A 23,294-nucleotide genomic window follows, 5' to 3' on the forward strand; every position below is an offset into this window, starting at 1 on the left:
TATTTATCCTATTAAAAATTTATGACTGGAACCGTGAATTAGGCATAACTTATTTTTGAAGTTTTTATTTATTTTTTTATATCTAGTGTAGTAAGTAAGTAATATAAAATGTATAAATATCTGTGGCACCACAGTTAACTATTTTTGGCTGTTGACAGTGGTAGTAACATACAATTAGAAATACCTATATATTGACGTTTCTTTCTAGTTCATATAAACCCAGCGCATTAAAAAGAGAGGCAGAATCATGTAAATATTATGTTGGCGGCGCTCAAAGTTGGTATTTGTCCAGCGCCAGTCTGCCATTTTGTAAAAAAAGAAGGGAGATAAAAAATAGTTTTATGGTGTTAAAGTTTTATATAAACGTCGTTGCCATTTCTAAAAGGGCTCAAAACAAATGTTTAAATGGACGCATCGTCCATTATAACTCAAGTGTCACGGGATGACGAACAATTAAACAACTATGGATCCGACAGAGGTAAAACCAAACTCAGTTACACCTGTTACCTACTGCCATCAATTTAGAACGTATAATGTTATCTCTATTTGAGACTAATATATTTACTGATTGTGAACGATTCCTAATGGGTGGATTGTGAAGCACCTTATCCTTGATTTGTGTATATCGTGAGAACCAAGCTGAGGTAAACAATTGAAACGTGTTGCTGTGATAACATTCTTGCAAGCAACCTTGAGAGAGTTTGTCTTCTCGTCAAACCTACACAAATTAACAAGTGAGTTTCCGCGTGTGCTCTGTTGACGGTAAATATTTGTTATAGGATCGCCTCCCGGTGCACAGCATAACGACGGTGATGGAACACCAGTATCAGGCTCCACCCCATTGGGGAGCAAGAAGTCGAATGGAAGTGGAGGGTTTTTACGATCTCTGCTGTGTTGTTGGCGAGGCGGGCGGGGAAAGGGTCCACCCGGTGGCAATGGCACAAATAGTATTGATGGCAGGGCTTCGCCCCCGCTCCTGGTTATGTCAGACCATGCAGCACGACCACTATTGCCACCAGTAAGACATCAGGATATGCATAAAAAATGTATGGTTATTGACCTTGATGAAACACTAGTACACAGCTCATTCAAGGTATGTTTTTGTACTTTTTTGGGTTTTATATATTTAGATTTTAAATTTTATAAAATTTTGATAAACAGTTGTCATCATATAGAATTTACATATTTAAATTTATACAGACGGTTTTTATTTTTGATTCAAGATAGTTGATTGTGAAACACCTATTTATATACATAACATAATATTTAAACATTTCTCCCTTAAACTAGCAAATAAACATTGTTTATCATCTATTAAAATATTTAATAAAACAAATAGAATTGGGTATTCTACTATTTTTCTTTTAAATAAAATTCTATGCATTCTAGGTCTTATTTTAATTGTTTGTTTGTGGCATGCAAATATTAATTTATTTAAACAACAATCAGAAACTAAGTAAGTAAGAAATAGTATGAAACCTTTTCAAGTTAAGCTCTTTAAATGTCAGTAATTATGAAATTCAATATAGGTATCTAATAATATTAACGTTTAATATATAAATTTTGACATCTGTCTTTGAAAATTAATTTATGAAGTTGAAGTGTTTTTTTTATTTGAATTGAATCACTCAATGATAATCTCTAGATCCATTTCCATGTCTAATTTTGAAAACTCCTTTTTATGTTTGATGATCATTTGTAATTTGTTTTATTAATGTCCCTGTTACATTAGTTTTTCTTTATTTCACCTGTTTTGTTTTATTCATGAAGATTTTAATGTATTTTTATCAAAATTATTAAAAATTACAATGCATTTAATGCTTGATTCTTACGAATGTACATAACTCAGTGTTTTTTGTACAGACAGAATGATAAATTATTTTTATCTTTATTTATCTTGATGACCTTCAGAAATATATCCATTCAGTATTGTTTTGGTTCTTGTCATCAGTATATCAATTGCATTATTATGACTGATAAGATATATGCAAATGTTGCAATATTGAATTATTCCCTTAAGGGCAGAGCGAGACTTACTTATAGTTGAGCAGTTGTTAATTTACTAGTCGATGAATAATAATGATTCTATATATAAAATAATCATTACTTGCCGGCAAATATTTTCATCATTTAAAATCATCTCATCGCAGACAGTTTAAGATAAATGTACCTTTCTTATATTTTTAATATTTCATTTAATAAAAAAAGTATAAAAATAACAATCAGGGTAGGTGTTAAGTAAACTATGTCCTTGAAAATGTGTAAGAAAAATTTCATGATGATTGGTTGAGTGTCTATGATGTGAAAAGACTACAAAGGAACAAACTAAATTTCGCATTTATAATATTAGTCTAAATGAATATATACATAAAGTTTATTTTGATTAATCTCCTAACTGTAATACCTATCAGTGTCATTTACGACTATTATATGTCGCGATGCCGAGATATGTTCTTGTCTCGCCTTTGTCTAACTAATTATTAGAGCATACCGTCGTTAGCTAAAGCACCTGGATAACGGGATAATGGAGTTAAATGAAAGAATAAAGCCTATTAAAAAATTTCAAACTCATGGTAAAAAAACATCGATAATAATTAAGGCATTACTAATTACAAGATTATATTAAAGGAAAAAGCTTGGAATTAATATTTTTTGATTTCTAGGCAGAATATATAAAATTTTAATTCAATACTAACGCAAAACTTGTTTTAATGTATTGTTCAAGTATTATAGAAGTAAGGGACGTCTCTTTTTTTTAGGAGAAGGTTTGGAGCTTATTCGAACACGCTTTTTTAAAGTCGCTTAACTCGGTGGATGTATCGTAGATTTTCAGACGAGACATAAATGGTTCCTCGCGATGTTGTTTTTTTTAAATATTTTTTAATATTAACGTGATCAAAGAATTTCGGTTTTTATGTGACCTTTTGGTAACAAGTATTATTACTAAAATAGGTTAGAAATCATTTCGATAGTCCAAATTGACCACGCAGAGCTATAACGGCAGGCGTACTTTAGAACTTAATGTTGCTTATGATACCGTAATCGCCATATAATAATAATTTGTAATGAATGAAATAATATAGTAATTGTTCTAACGAGTTCCCTAACCATTGTGTTTTGATATATTTCAAAACGCAATATTACGCACCTTCGTTAAAGTAGTTAAAAGTATGAATGAAAATACGTCATCTAAGGTCAGGGTTTTTCGACGAGAATGTGAAGGTACACAATTAAATCGCACCCGAAAACCTTATTTTTTGTTGTTGAGTCGTGCGAATTAGATCGAGTCTATTATTCGACGCTTTGTATATACTTTTCAATGACTCAGAATTTTATGAATATTGTTTTGAATTAATCCATGAAAATCTATGAATCCTTCATTGATTGTATAAAAGTAAAAAGTATGCAGCATAGCAATCCTTTAGCTAAGTATATTAATAAAACTAAATGTCCTTGGAATGTTTAGTCTTTAGATTAGTCTGTAGAATTTTTTTTTTTTTTTAGCAGAATGCAGTAAGTTAAGTTCACCTTGTGTTTATTTCTCTTTTTACATTCTCTATAAAACCTATTTCGATTACCTATTAAAGTTTAAATGCGTAAAGTATGTTTCTCAATATTTACATCTGTTTATTTCGATCGGTATTAGAAAGAAAAGTTTAATATAATACATTTTTGTGAAACGGTATTGTTTATTTTTTCTTAGATTCAACTCGTAGCGTAGAACGTTGTAATACTTCGTTTAATTCGATCGTTAATCTTAAACCGATCTGTTAATGGATCAAGTAAGTACGAAATTGGAATAACGGGGATCTTCCCGTTGATGTACGTCTTTAGAAGATTCCTCTTCAAATATGTTTGAAGATTCACTATCTCTGTGTGAAAATTCTTTTTACGAATCTGCTCAGTGATACGTTAACTAAATATTTAATGAATATCCTAGACTGCATTGTGTGAAACACGTGGACCTTAAACCGAGATCACGGATTTAAATCGACACGACCAACACTTTTATGTGCTTAATTTTCGAACTCATCTTGTGTTCGACGGTTATGCAAAGCCTGATGAATACAATGATGAAATTCTCGTTCGTTTAAAGTTTAGGAATATTCGGTGGATTCATATTATGAGAAAAGAGTATCGCTATAAGTGTGTCATTCACGTGCTGCGTACCATCACTTATTGCTTTTGTAAATGTCTTTATATTTACTATTTACTTTATGGCGATGTAGTGAAATATTTAAATCGTTAATACACGCTATTTTTTTCAATAAACATATTACTATATAGGTAGGTAATTGTTGGTTGCGACTCCAACCACGTCAAATTTATTATACTCGTAAATTCCGTAATTCATATATCTATATATGTTCTTATTCAGGTCCAGGCTCAGTGGCTTAGTAAAGTAACAGACAGACAGACGCCGTATTAATAATATAGTCTGATTATAATAGTAATGTAGAGACTTGCAATGAGAGCATAAGAATTAGTGCTTATTAACTAAAGAATTTTACTCTAATTGTAGCTTCCTCGTGTTCCTTTAACTACTCGGTTCTTAGATTATATTAGCATGTATATTAAATGTTCACATTTATGTATGATATGTATATTATATCTTATCGTAGTGTTAATTTGCCCTAATATGTATAGCCTTTTCCGTGTCAATATTAAATTATCGTGTGCTTAAAAACGACAGTCGTTAGATCAGCTTTTATTTAATAATTCCATTCTGGCAATTGGTGGGTCCATTTGCAATCATCTGATTTTAAGTGGTCACCACCGCCTATAGATATTGGCGCTATCGGAAATAATAACCATTCCTGCCATCGCCAATATGCAACTAATCTTTGAAACTATGAGGTTATGGTTCTGCCTGTAGTTACACGGGCTCACTCAATACGACCAGAACGCGGCTCAGATCTAAACAATCCGATCAATGCTTTCCGAATCACGTGATTCACTTAAAAACTTCATGTTATTATCATAAATTCTCGACCGAAAAACAACTACCAACGCTAATAACTAGCTTATATGAATACAGATCCAGAGGTTAGTTTAGATTAACGATGGTTGATTCTGTAGAAAACAGATTGCAGCGTTGGCAACAGAATCACGTGTCAATTCATCCATTTGCTACACCAAAAATATATTGAGAAAAGTACTTTGCATACGTTATATAATATATGACAATATTACTTTCATTCCACTTACTATTTAATTCATCCATGTTAAAAATATCGCCAAGAAGATCAATTCCATTTCGCAATTAGGTTCAGCCAGTATCGACACGAGGTAAGGTATCTAAAAATATATCGCGTAGTTAAACTTTTAAATAGTTACAAGGCGTGTACGTGATCTTAGTCTTGTTGATTGTATACTTCTTGTTAATAATTATTTCTTCGATTTTTTTTTTCTTTTAGTATGTTCGTTGACGCATTGTTTGTCGGAATGATTTGAAATTTTGTACAGTTGTTACATGTATGGGGTGGGATTCCTTAGGTGAAATGGTCTTAGAAAATCACGATCGCTTAGAGATATTTTATTTGCTTTTATGACACGGCTTATATATATTTGGATTCTTGAGTGTTTATGTTAGCTTTTTTTAGGAAATCGACACACAGTAGAAGAAACTTGATACGAAAGAAAGAGATAGCAAACTTTTAAAAAAATCATCAGTTTTTCAGACCTATTTCACTTTAAAACTCTTTTACTATTTTAGTATAAGTATAAATCATTGAAAATCGTGCTTAATATTTATTAAACCAAGTGTTTTAGGGATTAGTTTTATTAGATTACAAAAAAAAACTGATAATATGCGCTTAAATTGAGCTATTTTTGAGGTCTAATGCCCGGTCAGTTTGCCGCGACGCCTTTTTAACGACGGACCTTGCTTTGACCAGTTCGGGTACAGGCATCGAGGGTTCGTTCCTGACTAAGGCCTGACATTTCGTTGCAAAAATCTCAAAAGTCGCATGTCTAGGTAATCCTTTCTAAACATTTTTTAGATTCTCTGCCACTTGCGCCAGTTTATGGTAATCGTTCAACATTTCAATCAACATTTTGCTCACAAATTAATTTGACATTCGGTCATGAATGAGTCTTTTAGATTCACTTACTGAGAGGCCCCAGTAAGTAATACGATTTATTTGTTCTGGAAGTTAAGTCTATATGTTTCGTTCCTTATTTATTTACAAAAATTGAAGAACATTTAGAAAAAATAATTAATAAATAACGGGCTCAGGAGAATTTTAAAATATATATATATATATTCAAATTAAAATTATGGTAAACTACTGAATGAATGATAGGTGGTCAATCGTAGCGCTGCAGAACAAAACTCCAAATTTGGGAAATTTGGCATTTTCCCAGCAGTAGGTCAAAACAGACTGCATAAGTTGTAATATTACTGAAACGTATATTATGTATATTGTAGGTATGTCATTCAGCTTTTTATAAAGGAATTAGAAGCCTTAATTTAACAGAGCTGGTTTTAATATTTTTATACTAACATTCATTAAAAATAAATCGGATTTGTTAATATTATAATTATATTTTTGGGACATCTACTCATAAATGGTTTTGCCAAACTGATTCACTTACATTTGACGAAATTAGGTATGATTTGAAAATTTGTCTTGCCCTAGTGTTTGACAAGATCAGTGTGTATAATCTCATTGAACTAAATTTCGAGATCTCTGAAATTCGGAAAGTCGATTAGAGCAGTGTATCAATCGATCGATTGATTGTAAAGTAAAATAGTTGACATCTCTTATACAAAACCATCGATACATTTTAAGCTATATTGACCGAGAGTCCACGTCGATCCATCGTTGATTGATGTTTGATTGATGTTTTATAAATTACCAGTAGCACACTTCTACCGATAGACCGATGATCTGTTGGTGTGATAACTCTTCATTTTAATTCTGAACGTTTATTAGTCGCTACTGCTGACATCGGCTGTCATAAACAAATAAACAATTAAAATTAATTTAGTTAATATCTATTTAATCAGCGTTTCAGAAATTGGACTTTAAGTTTTACACCATTAATATGTTGTATCGGTCATTGTGTGTGATAGGTTTAAGCTTTTCAGGCTAGTCAAGGTTGTGGCATTGATTTTGTTTGGACATATGATACAATTTGACCTTGACATTTTTTTGTTGACTATGAAACAGTTTTTCGAATAATGTGTTTTGATTTTTGAATTCAAAAACTTAATTAGTCATATCTTACTAAAAATTTCTTTATTGTGTTTGTTGTCATTAGCGGCTTTGTAATTATATTTGTATGTATATATAATATAAAAGCATAATAATAAATGTTTGTCGTGTTACAAACATTAAATTTTATCGATATCTATATTAACAGTCATAGGAACCAAAACCTAGTAAGTTACTATAAGGACTGGTTGTGTAGGTACTACTTGTGTAGATTGCCCTGCTCTTCCGTATCACAAATATTATGTATCTTACGATCAATTCATCTCGTGATAGTTTTATAACAGTACCTACACATCATTTAGAACAAAATTATGAGTTTGTGTATTGGTGTGAATATAATATGAGTCTGAGTGTATGAGTAAAGAAATTAAATAACTTATTTAATTTATCGTAAACTAGCTGAACCTGCGGCTTTATCCGTGCGAAATTTATATAACTACCTAGAGCGGACAAACCGTCACGCTCCATATTATCCCTCGTGCGTAGACTATGTTCTTCACCGGGACTTAAACTATCTCCATATGAAATTTCATCAGCGTTTTAAGCGTGAAAAGGTTACTTTTGCATTTACAATATTAGTATAACTAGATATTATGTACGCATATGAAATTGTAAATTGTCGATTAGCGAATTTACATGTTGTTTGCTATAAATGTTTACCTTTATTCAATAAAACTCATGAAGCTTACTAGTAAGAATCATAAAAAGGATATATATTTCTGTCACACAGCCATTGTTTTCCTTTTCAAACAAAGGAGTAAAACGCGTCGTGGAATGTTAAAGATGTTGACTCTAAGACATCGTCACGATTCTTATCATATAAATCAATTAGACTGCTTTGTGATACACGGTAATCCTTATTAGTTTCGAAATAAACGTTGAATTACGATTATTATTGTAACTGTAAAATGCGAATGTTTGTGATTACATGTTTGTTGCTCAATCGCGCTGGAACGACTATGAGGAATTTCATATCTACATTAGCAGCCTGTAAAATTCGCACTGCTGGGCTAAGGCCTCCTCTCCCTTTGAGGAAAAGGTTTGGAGTATAGTCCACGACGCTGCTCTAATGCGGGATACACGTGTGGCAGAATTTGGTTGAAATTAGACAGATGCAGGTTTCCTCACAATGTTTTCCTTCACCGCCGAGCACCAGATGAATTATAAACACAAATTAAGCACAGGACAATTCAGTGGTGAATCTCATCTAATTTAGTAAAATAGTCTTTGTCTTGAAACAGGATGTGTACTATTTTTTAATTTATTATAAACAACATGACATTTACGCTAGTTTAAAGTTGAACTGCGAATCACAGTTGATCAATAATATTATAAACTAAAACATCCGAAACGCGATTTTTTATTTAAATATAAGTTATACATAATGAAGTATTTTATCGTATCGTAGGCTTCTCATGTTAAACGTAAATTTGAATAGACATTTGTTAAATTTAATTAATGTTAAATGTTGTTTAATATGTTATTATTCCGATAAATACGATAGCTTTTCATTTGTTGATCAATCACGCAAAATGAGAGGTTGATTTTTAATCTATTATATGAAGTTAAAGAGTTATATTGTTTATATAACGTTGTTTACACCTTTAAAGACGTATCATTTTGTATGTTACCCAACAGATATTAATTTTAAGTGCTTAGTGATATGTTGATGGTGTAACTTTTCCAATAAATAAAAAAATAAATAAAAATATTGGATTAGCGGTAGATAACTCATCTATTGAGCAAGGTTAAGGTCCAAATAAAATAACGCTACGATCCACAAACGTGGAGTAGAATTTACCGCGGGTCACTTAAAATTGGGTATTATTGAAAAAAAAAAAACTTAAATTTAATTTATTGTGCTAGTACTATATATATATATATACTAAATAAACCAATAAGTAGGATGATATAAATTGTATTTTGTTTTGTCCGTTGGTACTGATTCTTATAATTACTAAGTTCATTACTTGTTCGCGGGATTTCCATAACATTGAGTCAGCCAATTACAATGCATATTGAATTATTAAATGTGTCACATTTTTTGCCGAAGTATCGTAAATGCCAATACTATATGAATGACGTACACATTCCAACTAATACAGATTCGTTTATACATATGCTTGTTTTTATTTAACCTATAAAATTAATATATTGATTATATTTGCGAAGTTTACATAAACACGCGCACATATAAATACATATATACATAAACAGTTCTTAAAAAGATTATGTAGATAATTTACATTCGGCTATTTAAATACGACGTTGACTCTAATTCGTTATTAATATATTTTTAATGTTTTCCGGACGACGATGAATGATCGGTCCGAGGAATGTTTTTGGACGAAACCCTTCACGGTCCTCGACATGAATATTGGGGAGATATATTAATTTTACTTTAGCATAATATACTTTAGATTAAATAATAACCGAAATGATTTAATTTAGGTAATTAAAAAAGTATATTCAAATTTATTTTTTATCAAAACCTCGAATATTGGTATATATGCACTACTAATACTTTTGCGTAAAACCTCACGTTAAATTAAAATATTATATAAAAATGTGTCGTTTGTTGTGAATTTATGATTTCAATAAAAGGTTCGAGCTGCTATGAATCCAACTTTAATCTTCATGTTTCTCTTTGTATGAGAAGTCCTAGTATAAATGAATTCTCTTGTTGACAGCCGATCAACAATGCTGATTTCGTGGTACCGGTCGAGATCGACGGAGCAGTGCATCAAGTGTACGTGCTGAAACGACCGCACGTGGATGAGTTCCTTCGGCGGTGCGGGGAACTCTACGAATGCGTCTTATTCACAGCGTCCCTTGCAAAATACGCGGATCCTGTCGCTGATCTACTAGACAGGTAACATATAACAATATAAGCCTCAAATTGAATCTATTATTTGGTAATAGTTCCTAAGGTTGGGAAAAGGGTTGTGCAAGGGAATCTTCTTGTGCTCTACAACTTTTGTAGGAAATATTTTCTCTATAATCAGTGTTTATTATAATAAAGATGAAAACTAAAATATTTTTCTAAATTTGACTGTGAAAATCACACAAAAACAGCAGAATGCACGAGAGATTTGTAGTGTTAGATTGTGTGCGTAAACATATGTACACTATTCAGTAACTCTCGCAATACGATGGGAAAGCAATAGGATACGACCGGGTTGAGTTCAGGAGTTTTCAGGGGAGTGTTAATGGTGCCAACATCCTAATCTTGGGCTTCTACTGAAAGTTTTTGGACTGAACAATCCAATGACAACTTACGGCAATTGCCAAATATCCAAACTATTATCAATCTATACCACGACATTCACGCTTATGTTTATGGTTGTAAAGTGTTGTCATGAGCGAATCCAACTTGTGAGTGTACCTCATCAAACAGGCGTCATGTGTTGTTTAATGTTCTCTTACAAATCAATGTCAAATTCATACCAGTGTATCAAACGGGGAGATGACCCTAATTCTGTATTGACTGAGACACAATAAGTACAATTCTTAAATAATGTTTTATGGGTCCTGTCTTAACAATAGAAGTCCCTTTAACGAATCTTTGGAATTTATTATTAATTATGTCACTAGTATACTTATCATATACATATTAAAAGACTATACATGACGTATATACGTATGTATGTATTTATTTGACGACCTCCGTTGTCGAGGAGTGTGTACACCGGTTTCCATGGGTACGCCACTCGGAGGTCCCGCGTTCGATTCCCGGCCGAGTCGATGTAGAAGAAGTTCATTAGTTTTCTATGTTGTCTTGAATCTGGGTATTTGTGTTACCTCCGTGTGTGTACCGTCGTTACTTCTGCTTTTCCATAACACAAGTGCTTTAACTTACATTGGGATCAGAGCAATGTATGTGATGTTGTCTTTCGTATCGTGCATACTTTTTTCTAAAGAATTATTACAAGAAAAATTTAGGAAAAAATTCTTGTATGTTTTTAAATAATCGTAGTTTTGACTTGTTATGTGATTTTAAATGTTATACATAATTAAGATTACATAAAATGAGTAACTAAATCGTTCGAGACTAAAAGGTCGAGGGAAAGGCGTGAAGTGTCTTTTGTTCACTGCATTTATCGCCAAGTATGCGGGCCTCTTGTGAAGGGTTGTGAGAACTAATGGTCGAATAAATGTGTATTGAAGTCTTAACGGCGATTTAAAAGCCGCAGATGCTCATTTAATCGTGACGTCTAATTGTTAAAATTAGAGGGTCCTTTAATTGAGAGATTTCTTGAGTGCATGTCTCCGCTAATTGTATGTTTATTTTTACGAGTGAACGCTCTCTAGTCGAAATGCAACCATTATTTTCGGAGATCACATGAATTTGCATGTTTCGAAAATGTTTTTTTGATCATATTTAAATGTTTATGTCGATTGATACTAAAGTTTATTGAAAAAAATAAAGAGAATCGATTGAGAAACTGAGGGGAAAAGGCAATAGACTCTTTTCTTTTGGTCTATATATAATGTAGGACACATTAAGGATGACTGTCTCTTTGGTCTAGTGGTTAGATATAAGGCCGTAAATCCCGAGGTCTAAATTCAAACTCAAGAACGGGGCGATAAAAAAAGTTACTGGGGTTTTTCTTTCGAAACATTCTCATTAACAGCGCGGAGTTTGGAAATTGGAAGTATGTACAATCCCGTGTCTCGGAAAACACGTAAAGCCGCTGCTCCTGCGCTTGAAATCTTTCCCGTTGTGTCGGATTTGTCTTCCTATCCGATTACGGGGGTTAAGGAATATAGAGTCCACATGTGTTTGCGCACATACACTATCGCTCAAAAGTATTTGGCCACCTGTAATTTGTTTAAGTTACAAGCAATATATATAAAGAGATCATTTATTAGGTTTCATTGTTTGTATACCACCGAAAAATACTTATCTACAGTACAATAGTTAACAGCTTATTGTTATTTACCGAATCCTGGTCATAAAACCATAATATTGTTATTGTCGGAAATTCTTCGAAGTTAATCTTTGAATTCGCAAATTTGTTTTAATTTAGTTATTGAGAAATAAATACAAGTAGTATATAGAATAACTACTACAAATATTTTTACGTTAGGTATCTGATGTCATTCGAACAGAAAACACATCAATAAGTCCATAGCTCGTTACTTAACGTCTACCAATATTTCTTTTGTTTTTCGCATTTGAGTTTAATTCTTTGAAGAAAATGTGTAAAATTAAGGAATATTCCCAAGAGATCAGAGGCATAATAATCGGCCTTCATAAATCCGGTAAAAGTAATCGTGAGATTTCAAGACTACAGAAGATACCAAGACAAACTGTTGACTACATCGTTTAGAAGTTTGCGGCTGAAGAAACAATTTGCAACTAACCTCGTCCAGGCAGACCAAGAGTTACGACTTCGAGTGACTATTTGAGTATAGTTGTTAATAGCAAACGAAATAGAAGATTAACTGTACCGGAAATAGCAGCACAGTTTAATGTGGGTCGTGATAAACCCGTCAGTGTCTCTACAGTTAAAAGAAGACTGTGAGGCAGGACTCAAGGGATTCATAGCGGTCTCAAAACCATTTCTGAAACCTATTAATAAAAAGAAGAGACTTAATTGGGCGAGAGAACACAAGAACTGAACAACAGCAGATTGGGAAAAGGTCCTTTGGTCGGATGAGTCAAAGTTTGAAATTTTTGGAACAAAACGAAGAGTTTTCATAAGGCGACATTCAAACGAAAGGGTGAATGACGCTTGTACTGTGGCTTCAGTTAAGCGGTGGAGGGTTAACCGGTGGAGGGTCTGTGATGGTTTGGGGCTGCTTTGGTGGCTCCGCCGTTGGAGATCTTGTGCGAATACAAGGAATCTTAAAAAAGAAGGATACAAAAAGATATTAAAGGATAATGCAGTGCCTTGTGGAACCCATTTAATTGGTCCGGAATTTATATTTCAACATGATAATGATACGAAGCACACGTCAAGACTATGCAAGGACTTTTTAAAACGAAAAGAACAACAACAGCTGTTAAAACTCATGATATGGCCCCCACAGCCCCCTGACTTAAATCCTATTGAACTATTGTGGGATCAGTTGGATAGACGGGTGCGAAAACGTTGCCCCACATTTCAAGAAGACTTGTGGAACAAACTGCAAGAAGAATGGCAGAAGATAACGAAGGCAACATTGGAATAATTAGTAGCCAGATTGCCGAAGCTTCGTGAGGCTCTCATTAAAGATAAAGGGGGACACATAGACGAGTCCAAAATTTAAAAATAATATTCTTGTTATGTCTAAAAATGATCAATAAACATGTTGAAATAATAATTACGTCGTTCCACTCAATCAGACTTTTACAAAATGTATTTTATTAGGTACTTTTGAGCGGTAGTGTACTTGTGCTATGTAATATGTCCTGAGTAGTTGGCTGGTGTCCTTGAAATTGGCTGTCGTAGCCGGTCAGGACGACATCACAATAAGGACTATATACAACTTTTTATGTTGCAGAACATAAATAGAAAGAAAAAATATAGTTTCTATCCGGCTAGAAAAGCTAAATTATCGGTTTAGCTCCACCATAATATGCATGTATTATAATATGCATACATTTATTGACGACCTCCGTGGTCGAGTAGTGTGTACACCGGTTTTCATGGGTACGCCACTCCGAGGTCCCGGATTCGATTCCTGGCCGAGTAGATGTAGCAAAAATCATTAGTTTTCTATGTTGTCTTGGGTCTGGGTATTTGTGGTACCGTCGCTACTTTTGATTTTCCATAACACAAGTGCTTTAACTTACATTGGGATCAGAGTAATGTATGTCATGTTATCCAATATTTATTTATATTTATTATTTATTTAACCTTCCCCTTGACTGACTCTGTTTATTTATAAAAACTGCATTAAAATCCGTTCCGTAGTTTAAAAGATTTAAGCGTACAGGCGGCGGAAAGCGCATTTTGTAATAGGTAGAGTCAGATATTAATTAAAAGTGAACACTTTTAAGGGTCATGTACAATAGTAGGGTCGGATTTCGCTTGGTCGTCAATATAGGTCACATGATACGGTAACGATGACGGAACTCTAATCTTGTGTCATATGAAAATCGAGGTGGTCCAGCGGGGTAACACGTTAATCTTAACCGAAGACTTCGATTTCAAAGCAACAAGAGCAAGAACCATAATTATTACATAAATTTCCTTGTTCATTCATCTCGTATTCGGCCGTGAAAGCCCCGTGTCGAATGATAATCTTTCACATATAAATGTACACACCAACCCGCTTAAAAACAGCGTGCGATAAGCTTCAAACCTTCCCCTAAAAATGAGTGGGACATACTTACTTACTTTTGTGTCAGAATATACTTTAGTGTCCTGACTGAAAACAACTAATAAGCAATAGTTAAAATGTTGTCAATCAACAATAGTGTTTTGTTATCATGTGATTTATCCAGGTGCCTGTAGAAGTAGTGAGGATAATACTTCTACAGCGCTCCGTTTAAATGCACCGTCATCTCTCCAATTCGTTTTACTAATTACTGGGTACCCGTCTCGACTTTACACGGGTAAAGTAACGGTTTATATACAACTTTTAGGTTGGAGAACAAAAATAAAGTGAAAAATTCTTGCTCTTTTACAATATACATGTATTATATCAAAAAAAAAATCCTCTTGAATCAATCTGTGGTTTAGACTAAGTAGGTATTTTTCATTTAGGCACTACACAAGAAATGATTCCTCTTTTTTTAATACATGTGTGCAGTGTTATTTTAGTGCAACCGTTGTTGAACTTTGTTCGACGAATGTTTATGTATATAACTTTGCGTGCACAAATGTTACTGGGCGTTATCTTGCTGTGTCAACTTCTGTGTAAATATTTAATGAAAAACAATTGTACTCCTTGAACTGCGTTGTTATAGTACATTGCTAGGATTAGTAAAGCAAACTTTTTAAAATGTTTGACAATATAGTTTTTTTTTTATATAAAAACGATAATTGGTCGGATTCACCACCAGATGGTAAGAAGTTAACCATTTATCGTCAATGTGCTGTCAAGGCTTGGACTAAGATGTTTCTTGTGATCGTGGTTATATTGGCTCACTCACCCTTCAAACCAGAACACAATAATACTAAATATTTCTGTTTGACATTAGAATATTAAATTTGACCTCGACTGGTACAAATAAATCTATACTTTCAGTATACATGCGAAAGTAATTATTAAGTCTTTCTGTCTGTAGCTCTTTTACGGCCAAACCACTGAACCAAACTCTATAAAATTTGCTATGAAGCAAGCTTGAAATCCAAGGAAGGAAAAAGTCTTTTTTATGGCTAAAGAGCGAAGCGGCGAGCGACAACTAGTGACCAATAAAAACAAAATCGCATTACAAGTAATGATTTTGTTATTTCAGATGGGGCGTGTTCCGTGCTCGACTCTTCCGCGACAGCTGCGTGTTCCACCGCGGGAACTACGTGAAGGACCTCAATAGTCTCGGACGCGACTTGCGTCGAGTCGTCATCGTCGACAACTCGCCCGCTTCGTACATATTCCACCCGGATAACGCTGTAAGTACCCACAGACTGGGGTGTCCATACTATTAAATTTAGTTTTTTAATTGATATCCTAATTATAAATAATATCATAGTTTCGTTTTACAAGAAATAAATAAAATAGTATGTTATCATATTCATATACATTCTACATATAGAAGTTATCGATTACAATATAAATTTAAATTCTTATATGTGCTGTAAGTATTCAAAAATGGTTTTTATAACATTAAAGAGGTTAGACGTTGTTTATCTTGCTCGATTGGACGTTACTGATGAATATGCGTCGAGCAGATCTCACTATCCTGTGCTCTGTATTTAGAAAAGTAGTGCGTGTCACAAGTTTGTTTAGCATAATGTCCTTGTTCTGATTAATTAGGCGACCCATGGGTTGCATGACGACTTACCTGATTACGTAATATATTTGTTAAAAAAAAAATATATGAAAAATAAAAAAAATTACAATATGCAAAAATAAAACGAAGGTTCCTTTGGTATAGTGTTATCGAATGTACTGATGTCGATAAAAATGTCTTCTGATAGACAGCATAAGAATAAAAAGCGAATAATTACCTAAACAGAAGGTGCGAAGTTGTAAATATAAACTAACATTTAAATGCAAACTAACTTATTTTTTTGTAAATTTTTTCGAAAAGTGTTACTGAAAAAGAAGTTTTAAGGCAACTCGAATTAGTTTATTTTACGTTTGTACACGCTTTAAAGGATTTTGGAGTAAAAGTGAACTAAAATAACAGTTCTTAAATTATTCTCTTCACATTGGTAAATATTAGTTTGGTTTGAATCACTTAACATCAACACTGAGCACAACATTGATTAACTATTCACCCTAAATAAACAAATGCATTACTCACTATACTATTAGCATACAAAACGAAATCAAAATCAGACCACCAATTTTATCTATCTTGTTCCAAATAAAACGGAACGACCGTATTTTCAATGTGTTCTATTTCAATCAGTTATCTAAAGCAGTTCAACACTAATTTCATACGAGAAAATTACTTGTTCTGATTCAAATGAAGATAAATGACAATATGTTTTATTTCTGTTTCCAGGTACCTGTCGCGTCATGGTTCGACGACATGACAGATTCAGAACTTTTGGACTTAATACCATTTTTCGAGAAACTCAGCAAGGTTGATAGTGTATACACAGTGTTACGCAACTCGAATCACCCCTACAACCCCACACAGAACAACTCGCCGCCCACATAGCCGCGGCCCTCGAGCCTCCCCCGAGTGCGCGAGGCGTGCTTGGCCGGCGTGCTGCGCGAGACGCACGTGGGGCACGCGGGGCTCGCGGGGCACGCGTCGCCCGAGATGCGCGCGGGGCTCGCGGGGCGCGCGGGGCACGCGGGGCACGCGGGCGCGCTCACTCTCCTCGAGACACTCATCAAGAAAGGAGCGAACTTCGTCTTAAGTGCCAATTTTGCCTTCTGGTTAGTAAGGACGTTATTTGTACCTATTATACATTTTAGGTATCTCCTAGTGCGTAAGTGGTCCGTGTAGGTTCGCTGAGAAGCTTCCGCGACGAGCGTCGCGTTTAAATCTTCGACTTGAATACTTTCTGTATTGTCTATGAGTAACGATTCAGTGTTTTAAATGACTAAAATCAATTTTAACGTTTTTTATATCGTGCTTGGGATCAAATATGAGTAAGTTAGTGTACTGCGATCGTGGTCTCAGGGGTTGCCGTTGACGGGAATTGTTTGACTCGGTTTGCTTCTTTAATCTATACACTTACATGTGAACATGAATTTCGCAGACTGGCTGTTATTTACCCGTGACTTTTAATCAGCCTTGATAATGTATATATTTTTATCATATATATGTGAATGGTATTAATCATACGCGGTATATATTCGACCGACTATGGTGTACATAGAGCATAGTATTTAATAGCAGCAGAATGATTAGCACTTAAGGTGTACAGTATCGCACTGGTCTAAAGCCACTGTTACGATGGTATCTATGTAAATAGTTCAGGAAATGGAATATTTAAAGCACAAAAGTTTTATTAATATTTATGATAACGTTAAAATATAGTTATTATTTAAAAAAAAATCTAATATAATTTTTCATTTAGTCTGACACTGGCTTTAGATGAATGCTTGTGCATAAGCATTGATGTGATCAGTTTTACATTATCATAATGTATGCACACCGTACAAAATATGTACGAATTTTTTTATTTGGGGAATACTTTTTTTTTATATATAAAAGGAATGTTACGTTAGTGACAGAGAAAGAGAAAGAGTCATTCGGTACAGTGTCATATACATATATATATATATTTATATATGTATATATATATACATTAATTATGTAATCAAATATGAATTATATATACGGATGAAAGAATATGAATGTAAGGGAATATTTTGAATTGTCACTTAAATCGACTGTATTAATCGATAATTTCATCATGATTGTAATTATTTAATGACGAAAAATTAATATCACAACGTATTCTAACTAAATAATATACGATGGATTTGATCACCAACCAAATGATGATATTTTTATATATATAGCGTTTTGTATTCACGTTTTTGTGAAATCAGTATTTGCAGCACAAGATATGATTTTTAAGTCGTCACAGTATTAAACTAGATTATTAGATATGGATGCCATTGTACACGAATATTTATTTAGAGTAACCATTATATATATATTTTTTACATTTTAAAGAGAATCGATAATTGCACACAAAACTGAGGCTAAGGGAAATGATACTGCAGTGTCTGTCAATGTTAATTTACAAATATAACAAAGTTACAATTAATTACAGTTTTAGCGGGTTGATGATCTCTGCTTACAATCATTGAATATGACATTCATTAGATATAATAATGCTCAGCCAATCATAAGGGCGGTTTGAACACACACATTGATATTAATGACTTTATACTGTGTGCTATGTCAGTGAGTAAAAATAAACAAACCTTAAATTTGTAAATTCAACGCGATTCACTAATACCTCTGCCGCTAGTATGTAATACTATTAATGATACCACACTGTTCCACTCAAATACTTCTATCCACTTTTATTTTACTTTCATATTTCAGATAACAAATTAGCCGACACTCAAAACTAAGTTTTTCATAAATATATAATGATTATTTTAGAGATCAATCTGTTCTGTCTATTCAAGGTCAAATTAGTTTATTTACATTTAAATTTGTTTATTTATTTCCATTGGAATAGGCTTAAACGCGAAAGTATGGAAGTATGCTCTATTCCAACAGTAAGAAGAGAAAAGACAAGTAAACAACATTTGACAGCAAAATGACGCGATATCATTGGTCGAGAGCTTGATTAATCTATGATATTCACTATGGATTTGTGAAAAAATTGCGTTTTGAACGTCGACGGAACTGTTATCGGAATTTTGGAAGTAAAATTAAAGTGGATATAAGTGTAATAGTGTTGTATTATAAATGAAGATATATTAATCATAAACTCACTAAAAGTAGTGCACAATATAGCTGAGTTATTAGCAAAACGCATGAATTACTTAAATCTAAGGTTAGTTTATCTCTATTCCTATTTCGATTAAAATAGGCGTTTGGGTGTTCGTACATGGCATAAAAGTCGATATCCTAATGTGGAAAGTAATGACATCAAAAACTGCACTAAAATTAAATTAATTTTGAGTTAAGCTACCGCATAACAGTTTGTTTCAAATTGTCATGATAAATATAAACATTATCTATGATTTAAACTCAGTATTGTGTGCAGTTTTCACATTACCAGCTTGGGGAGTCAAAATTCAAAATTTTAAAACATTTTATAATAAGAATTCGATTAAATAATTAGGTGAAATAAAATGGTGCTTTCAGTATTAGTTAAATAAGCGAATCGAAAATTGTACTGCAAAACTCGTAACGCACACGGATCCTCTTTGGTTGGTAGTTTTGTAGTGAGCAGTGGACGGTAACTTGGAAGCATTCTTACATTATATATAATATTCTTATATATAAGTAACTACTCGACTTGGCTTATGCCATTTGTCTTTTTTTTTTTTTTGAATTTGCTTAGCAAAAACCTCGATTGTTTATTATTTTTTTTATTCTGTATCTTAATCATTAAATGTCTGTAGTGGAAATGTAAATAAAATAAAAAAAGGAAATTATGATTTCGATAGTTGATTTGATTAAAACTTTTCGTATTTTACACATTTGTTATTTAGTATATCGATGTACGTATTATACATATTTTTTTTTTATTAATAGTTATACACTATCGCTAGAATTGTAACCTTATCCTTATATTTAAAGATGCTTTGAACTCTGATCTATATGTCAAGCTTTATTGCGAATGTCAAACGGTCCTTGACCCTGTTCACGTCTCGCCTCATCCATTGGTCCGTGATCACGTGATATTCGTTCGTAGATAATTCATTAAAGTTTTCTAAACCAGCCGTCCCGTTCATATCTTATTGTGTAATATAGCTATGTGCGTTATTTTCAATATGTAATTCATTCATCAATCGACGTTTATACTTGTGCGATTTATTGTAGCACAAAATGTTAGGATTCAGCAGAAAAAAAAAGTTATTATTGGCAATTGAATAAAAATATAATCCCTGTAAACTTATCAATAACAAAAAAAAACTGTTATTAGCCATTCGCTTAAAGCGTATTACATAACTGTTAAGTAATATGAAAATAATATATTAAATCGTAGAAGTATAAATGTATGCACTATCTACGCATCGGTATACGTCACCCACTCGATGCTAATTCCATTGTACACAATCTATAAACTAAACTAATTTGACTTCGACACTAACTCGCCCTTTTCAACCTCGTATGTAGGAAAGAGAGCGCTATATGTATCGCTGTCAAATTACTTCAGAGATTGAGTAGAATAGGATCGTCATATTTATCACTCATAAAACCACAGTAGAGCATTTATTTCGTAAGCATTAACACATAGATGTAGTATGTTATAGTAATATATACGTTGATTTCTGTAATTTTAAGAATTATGTTGTTCATATAATGTATATTTAACGCAAGTTTATACATGAACACAATCAATTCCCCGTGAATTGTATCATATTATACACTTATTATGAAATAAAACGTCACCGATCAAACGTCCACATTGTTTAGGAATTTACTATCTGTTAATTTTGATATAATAAATAATTAAAAAAAATAATAATTATGCATGCAATAAAAAATTGAATTGATATTTTTTATCCTATATCTTAATGTGTAGTATAAATTTTATGGTTTTAACATTGTATCGGGAATTCATTGTTATATGATTAATTTTGCGATTTTTTTTTTAAATATTGTAATTTAATATTAGTGTAAGTTATGTGAAATAGTGATTTTTAACGCAATAACGTTTACGTGTTTGGATTTTAGCTAACTCCTATAAAGCGGTACGGAACTCGATTTAAACGTCCCGGTGCTTTTCGAAACCAATTTAAACGGTAGCCATATTTAGTGTGAGAAAAAGCCATTAACCCATTATTTGGTACAATATTATAGTTACTAATATCGTTTAATAATAACACATAAATATTATGCTTCTTTATATTTCGTAATTTATAAAATAAGCTCTCAAATTATCGTTTAATTTCAATGATTTTCTTTTTATTATTGGCAATTTTGTACAATTTAATCGAGATCAAGTGCTATAATGGTCGAGTTCTGTGTTCTGTCAGGATTTTTAGTTCGCTTGTAAACAAAGTACAAATCATAAATAGAATGCAGTGGCTAAATAACGAGAACATTATATATTTATTTAGTGTAAGATTGTGCTGTTTCGTACCATCTTTCACGTTTTCACGACGAAAATTATCGTTTCCCAAATATTACTTGCCTCTAGGTTTAGATGTTTGGGTGAATGCTGGATTTTTATTTTTACACATTGACTAACAATAGCTACCCACCTACGTCACTGCCTCGTTAGATTGATCCAACTTATTAATGGTTGTAGCGTCAGCAATAAAAATTATTTACATACAATATAATTACATCATTGAAAAATGAAAATGAACATTGAACTGAACATATTGTTATGTTGACAGTTAAATTTCTTGGTGGCTATTGTATGTATGTGAGTTTATAGCTGACGTGCTTGTACAGTACTGGATGTATCAAACACTACTTACATTTTAAATAGTATTAAAATAAATTTTAAACTGATTTTTTTGTCTGTTATTTATATAAATATTTTTTAAAAACGATATGCTTGACATACGACAATATTTCATTGTTTTGTAGAAGTGAATGTTAAGTACCAAATCAGTGCAATATGTTTGAAAAATTATCTTTGTTTAAACAGTTTTATTTGTCATTGTACTTGTAAGATTTGATTACTTAACAATGAATTATTACAATAAATAGGTGTTGGCATATTGTAGATATATTGTACAGCATTCAATGAAGGACTTGTCGTGTATTTTTAAATAAATGTAAGTATATTGTACTTCCTGATAACCATCCAGGTTTCATTTTAACTCTGACAAAACTAAGTAGCATTAGTTACTATTTTAATTATATTTTTGAAAATGTTTAAAAAACTTTCTGTACTTTTAATATTGTTAATCGTTTAAATGTTATTTATGTTTACACGACAAGACCTCTATAATGGTATTATGAATTTTTTTACCTATCAGAGATTAGGCAGGTAAGCGGACGATAATTATCTGTAATATTTATGAAGTGTAATAGCAAGGAAATATGAGGAATCAAGAGTAATGGGTAACATTTACCTGAGACGAAATTTATATAGTGGTGTACATTTTTGATATGATGTTGTACAAAAGAGACATTTGGTATGTTATTTTATAGGAATGAAATAAATAGCCTTAATTAATAATTTGTGTATTATTTTTATTAATTAATTGTTTCCCTGGAAAGGTTATTAAAATATGAAAGATGTGTAGTGGCTGTTTTGGCTGTTCCTTGGTAAGTAGCAAAATGAAAAAAAAATATGTCCATTTGAGCTGTCAAATTAACCCTTAGATTTTGGGCTTTGGGACATTGACGTTTGGCCCTCTAGGACAATACATTGTTAAAATTAAAACACCATACACAATTTTGTCTAAACGTTTATTGAAATTAAATAAATATTTTTAAAATTTATATACTACAGTACAATAGCATGAAATATATAATAAATAATTATGTATCTTTCTTTTCACTTGTAATATGATATGGTAAAAGTACTTATGTGTATAACAACATATTGCTAATTAAAAAAAGGTTTTTTTTTAAATATATATAATGCTTATAATTATATCTAAAACTACGTTATAATAATGAGGGAACATTAATGGTTTCTTTATATATTTGTACTTATACTTTGGATGAATGTATTGCTTATTGATTCTCGGAAACTAAAATATATATTGCCAATGGAATAAAAAATATATTTGATATTTATGGAATTACCTTTTTTACCTTTTAAACTAATGTTTCTCTAATTTTATTTTATTAAGTTTAACTATTATGATAGCTGCTAGGCGAGTTATTATTTCTTAAAATTAATTAAAGCC

General features: G+C 32.3%; 1 protein-coding gene across 1 annotated transcript; it reads left to right on the forward strand.

The window, feature by feature from the left end:
• The first annotated feature begins 240 nt into the window (after positions 1-240).
• On the forward strand, positions 241-22,615 carry LOC113394413 (carboxy-terminal domain RNA polymerase II polypeptide A small phosphatase 1). The gene is made up of 5 exons (XM_026631720.2): positions 241-478; positions 780-1,093; positions 9,911-10,092; positions 15,613-15,766; positions 16,828-22,615. The coding sequence occupies exons 1-5, from the start codon at positions 406-408 to the stop codon at positions 16,984-16,986; spliced, it is 882 nt and encodes a 293-aa protein (XP_026487505.1). The 5' UTR covers positions 241-405; the 3' UTR covers positions 16,987-22,615.
• The last annotated feature ends 679 nt before the right edge of the window (positions 22,616-23,294 follow it).

This window comes from Vanessa tameamea, chromosome 4, assembly GCF_037043105.1.
Source record: "Vanessa tameamea isolate UH-Manoa-2023 chromosome 4, ilVanTame1 primary haplotype, whole genome shotgun sequence".
NCBI lineage: Eukaryota > Metazoa > Arthropoda > Insecta > Lepidoptera > Nymphalidae > Vanessa > Vanessa tameamea.